The sequence below is a fragment of the Pundamilia nyererei genome, unplaced genomic scaffold (assembly GCF_000239375.1).
Source record: "Pundamilia nyererei isolate P.nyererei 1_Seehausen unplaced genomic scaffold, PunNye1.0 scaffold00302, whole genome shotgun sequence".
Lineage (NCBI taxonomy): Eukaryota > Metazoa > Chordata > Actinopteri > Cichliformes > Cichlidae > Pundamilia > Pundamilia nyererei.
In genome coordinates this window covers 207,558-212,599 of record NW_005187703.1, presented here as the reverse complement: position 1 = coordinate 212,599, position 5,042 = coordinate 207,558, and the positions used below count along the sequence as shown (strand labels likewise).

Sequence of the window (5,042 nt, the reverse complement as noted above, 5' to 3'; positions counted from 1 at the left end):
GCACACACACACTGAAGCTATCACGTTTTTATTCGTCCATCCATCCGTTGGCTAGGTTTGGTTTATCGTGCAGAGCCTACATGATGCAGCTTCTTTCAGTTTGTTTTTCAACTTCCTGTATCTGCTCTTCAGTATGGAGCGTGCACACCACTGATACTACAAATCTCAGACATCAGAGTCGCGCCATCATCCGATCTCTTTGAATGTAGCTTCTAATAGAAACGGACAAACGCAGGCTTCCAGGAGACGGGAGGCAGATTATCTGCTCGCTGACATAAAAGCTAAATAATGTCTTCATGTTAAAGTAGTGAGACTGTAACAAGCTGCCAGTCCAGCTGCCTGCTGCTGTTTGTCCGAGTTTCCCAGGCTCACAGGACGATTCGCTGCCTTTGAGGCTCAGAAAGTGAAGTTAGTAATGTACAAAGGTTCAAATGAAGCTGATTGAACTGCAGTGCTGTTCGAAGTATGACTGTGCAGGCAGAGTCCTCACAGGTCAGCCTGAGGTCAGGTTAAGGTCAGCTCAGACGCACATACGTACAGGAGTCGTCTCACCGTGGCTCTGCTGAGAGCCTGGCCCATCGTTGTGCTTCTAAATCCCAGCTGCCAACAGAAGCAGAATAATGTTTTGGCCTCCCGAGTAGAATGACGAGCACGAGCAGTTTGGAGGCAGCATGAAGTCCAAGGATGCTTTCTGGTTTCTGTTTGCTGCTGTAACGTTTCCCCTTGCAGACAGCTCATAAATAAATTCACATCCATGAATCGTAAACACTGATAAGAGAGAACAAAAGGATTAACTCTCCAAATGTTTGCCCTCCTCAGGCAGCAAGGCCTCACCGGCGGCCTGGTGAAAGGAGCTCTGTCAGTAGCTGCCTCTGCCTACAAAGCCCTGTTCACCGGACAAGGCCCCACACAGGTGACACATTTAGCAGCTTTTTTCTCCCATATTCACATTTGTGTGTTTTGGAGTTTCAAGCCTATTTTCCAGTGTTGAAGCAAGCGTCACAGCCCAGGTTTGAACTCTTTTCTCTGCATGATAGCGATGCAACACGTAGGCGACACAGTTGTGGGGCTACACTGACATTAATCAGTCCAATGCAAAGCTAATTGCACTACCTTGGAAAGGCTTTTAAGCTGGGGCTGCATCCCTAATCCAGGAGAGCAGGAGCCAGCTGCCGAAGGTGCTCCCTGATCAGACGGTGCTCCCGATGCTCGATCAGTTCCTGACGAGGGGACGCCACGCAGTCGTGACATGTTGCACTCTGCTTTTATTTACATTGTACACAGCATGTTGTCAGCAGTCAGACCTTCAAACACTTCAGATACAGACTCATTCAGGCCTGTGCGGTAATCAGTAGCTGGCTCGCTCGACTGATCCGATCTTGTTTCCACCCAGCCTCCAGTGGATGCATCCACCCAGGACACCATGATGGCCGTGCTGGTGGAGATGGGTTTTGCAGACCGCTCTCTGAACCAGCGTCTGCTAAAGAAACACAACTACAGCCTGCTGGACGTGGTCAACGAGCTCGTTCAGATGACCGACAATGACTGGTACTCTACACGCTACTGATGACGAGGAGGCCAAACTCGTCCTCCTTCTTTTCAGCTCTCCACTAATTTGCCCTTTTGGACCGAGGACTATACTACGAGCTTGTCAGGGAACATTCCAGCAGCCCTGGATCCTCCAGCGGACCATCACCCACCCACTGTCTGTAGTTTTAGTACTTTCAGCGTAGATCTTGGTAGTTGCAGGTTTTCTTTGCATATCTGTCTAATAAAGGTGAAAACAGGAATTCTAGGTCTTCAGATGTGAATCACACCACGTGCTAACATCATGGATTTTAACGAAGTGTGAAGCATGAAAGCATTCGCTTCCATCAAACCTGAGCTAAAGTTGTGTTGGCTGCAGAAACTCCACGGTTGCTGTACCTGCTCCTGTTGGTTGCAGGGACCCCAAAAAGCTACCGACGGCACCCTCACGCGTTTCCTTTGCTCAAGTCCACAGCAGCAGACTCTCACAGGTCGCCTACGGAACCCGCTCGCTCAGAACATCTTTGGGCAAAAAGAAAATGCAGCTTCGTGCTGATGGTCCTGCTGAGGCATCAAGTCATCTCATCTCCTCAGAGTCTTGTTCGCCTCGTCCAGTCGGCTCCATCACACCAGCTGGTGGTGCATGTTTCTGCGTATTGTGGTGAAAACTGTAACAACCAGCTCGACTGGTAGTGAGCTGATGCTGTTCATTGTTTGCAAATTTCCTTTGGTTAGATATCATCGGCCTGTGTCCCAGAGCAGGCCCACACAGCTCGTCTGCACAGTGTCAGCTGCAGCTTTGCTTCTTTCTGTTTGATTTGAGCTGCCGTTCCAACAGCTACTAAGAACTTTATTATCGGGTTGTAAATAATCACACTGACTGTAGGAAAGCAGAACTGGTCAGGTGACGTAGTGTGTGTGAGGCTTTACTGTATAAAATCTGACCCTTTGGTGTTTCCAGAGCTCCAGCTGGAGGAGCAGGACTGCTGCGACACATTCGTGTTGATGTGACTTGTGATGATGAATGCAATGAAGTACTTTGATGTTTAAATAGCCGTGCTATTCAAAACACACATTCCTCCTGTTTTGAGTCGGTTTCCCAGAACTCGCACACGTGCTCAGCCCAGATCATCGAGTGACGCTCTTCATGCTGGTAACGACGTGTGTGATGAGCTTCTTGCAGCGTGCTGTTTTGGTTGCACGCTGCATTTGTCCTGTAACTTTAGTCCATCACTGAAACTAAAGGCATTTTCTCATATACACTAAATACAACATGTGTGCATAACCTGTTTTAGAGAAGTCACTGGAAACCACTCAGTGTAGCTGAAACTGAGCCGGACTGTTAGCTGGTGTGTGATTTACTGCTGTTGTGAGTCAGTGGTGGTGAACAGACTACACTGTCCCACTGCATGATGGTTAACTAGCTAATCAACCAGGTTTGTTCAGCACTCAGAGCTGCAAGCTCGCAGAGAACCACAGTTTACCCCGAGCTGCTGTGGAAACGCACCAGTTCCTCTGCATAGATCGTAGCTAAACATGAGCAGCAGCCTACGTTCTTCCTTTCCTGTCCTCTGCGCGTCCCATCTTCTTATTTCCTACCCATGTTTACATGCTTCTGCTGTTTTGAATGGAGACGCAGTTTCGTGGCTTTAGACGAAGTTCATTATCAGCTGTTTGCTTTCAGTTCTCCCATCAGATGAAGGATTTAAGATGGGCGCACGGCGAGCACACGACGTGCTTGCCTGTTCGGTTTGTGGTACGTCTGCTCCGGATCAGCTGAGGGGGTGATGGCGACTTGATTTCAGCATTAAGGTTTGGTAACTATAGTAACACCTTTGGAAACGGATTTCCCTCCATCCACTAGAGAAAGTTCCAAAGAGGTGTGCGGGTCACGAGGGGCTCGTTGCCACGCTTGTTGTGAATCCCGGGCACACGTGGTGCTCCAGACGTTGGCGGGCTTGGTCAGGTGTGCGCAGTAAGGTCGCTGCTCCTTCCTTTTGCTCGTAGCTGGACCCTGAGCTGACTTCATTAGTAAAGTAGTGGGCTGTGAGTTTAGGTTCTGCTTTGACTGCTTGAAGGCTGTTTGTAAGTTTGACGTGGTGTCTTTAGGTGTGCTAGTTAAAGCTGCTCTGCAGTTTTAGTCTCATACTTTGTAATAACGGGTGTTTTGTTGGTGTGGTGCGATACGCTGCGTGCTACTATGCTTTATGCCGTTACACATCCACGTAACCTCATGTCACATGGTACCCTGTCTGTGTCGGTCTGCACTGGTGTGTGGTTGATGGGACTGGTATGCAACATGTCTGTGCAGAAAGCAACAGTGTGGGTGGAGCCTGAGGCAGACGTGCAGGTCACATGCTGGGTGGTTGAAACGATTTAAAGAACAGCATGAGCTCTGTGTTCGTTATAGCTTTTGTCTTTCCTGCAGCTGCCTGAAGGACCAGCCACGGCTGCAGAGGTACAGCCCCCACACTGGGCCACGTTTTTGACTCACAGCTCCGGACATCTCACACGGATGTTTAGGTTTTTAAAAGCGGCATTCATCAGTTTTAGGCATTATTTCTTTTATATTAGCGTTTCATAAATCATGCTGTCGGGTTTCACCCTCTCGGATAGGTAATTAATTTGAAAGGTAAGAATAAAAGTGTCCTGCCACAGGTTCAGTGCGGCCTGCTTCAAATGAAGCTCAGGCGTGTGCCGTGTGTCATCGTGCTGAAATGAGTCGTCATGTGTGCCAGAAGCTGTGGTTGGATGAAATCTGTTCAAATTGGGGAAGATGTATTTATGGAGGAAGAAAAACGGGGGATGGCTCGAGCTTTTTTCTGTGTTGCACTTTATGAATATTGTATGATGTACAAATCAATATGTCTCCAATTAAATGCATTACACCCACCTGAGGCTTCGTGTGTTTGTTAGAAGTGCAACTAAAAAGGTCACGATGTCACCTTTAAAGGAAGCAACAAACATGCTAGATGAATGTCATCATATATGTTTCACAGTGTCAAAGGTGGGACTGTTGAGCGTCTTTCATTGTACCTCCTTTTTAAACAGGAAGTGACCTCTGACAGGCGGGTTGGAGGACAGCAGTGGTTTAGGCTGAGGAGAGTTTGGATCTCACGTCCATCAGAGGTGGAGCAGGAACAGTGCTGCTGGTAGCATCAAATACTACTCTGGGATTATTCTGATTAGGATTTTTTAATTCTGTTGAAATAAGATCTTGACTTTCACGGCCTCATAAAAGTGGGAAAGTTCTCTATGGACAGCCAAACCCTTACAGCCGCCTTTCATTAGGAACATCGCTTATTTAACCAGGGGAGCCAGAAGCAGCAGGAGCAACCGCAGCAGTGCTCACTGAAAGCATGTACTCAGCTTTGTCATCAGGTAAGGCTAGATGCTGGAGAAGAGCATGTCCTGCAGTGTGAGTAGTGCCACATACGTGTTAAACAAAGCTGTTCATGAATCATTGAGTTAAAGTCTCTGTGATGGTCCTACCTGACAGTCAACGATGCACAAAG

At 48.0% G+C, this 5,042-nt stretch overlaps 1 protein-coding gene across 3 annotated transcripts in view; it reads left to right on the top strand.

Moving 5' to 3' along the window:
• Positions 1-4,017, top strand: part of nbr1b (NBR1 autophagy cargo receptor b) — a 22,307-nt gene extending 18,290 nt beyond the window's left edge. For 2 of the 3 annotated variants that reach the window (XM_005751162.1, XM_005751160.1), the window contains 2 exons: positions 820-913; positions 1,394-4,017. In XM_005751162.1, the coding sequence (XP_005751219.1) occupies positions 820-913; positions 1,394-1,567 (268 nt within the window). In that variant the 3' untranslated portion in view covers positions 1,568-4,017. The remainder of the gene's footprint in view (positions 1-819; positions 914-1,393) is intronic. The other variant, XM_005751161.1, reaches the window with a different exon arrangement.
• The last annotated feature ends 1,025 nt before the right edge of the window (positions 4,018-5,042 follow it).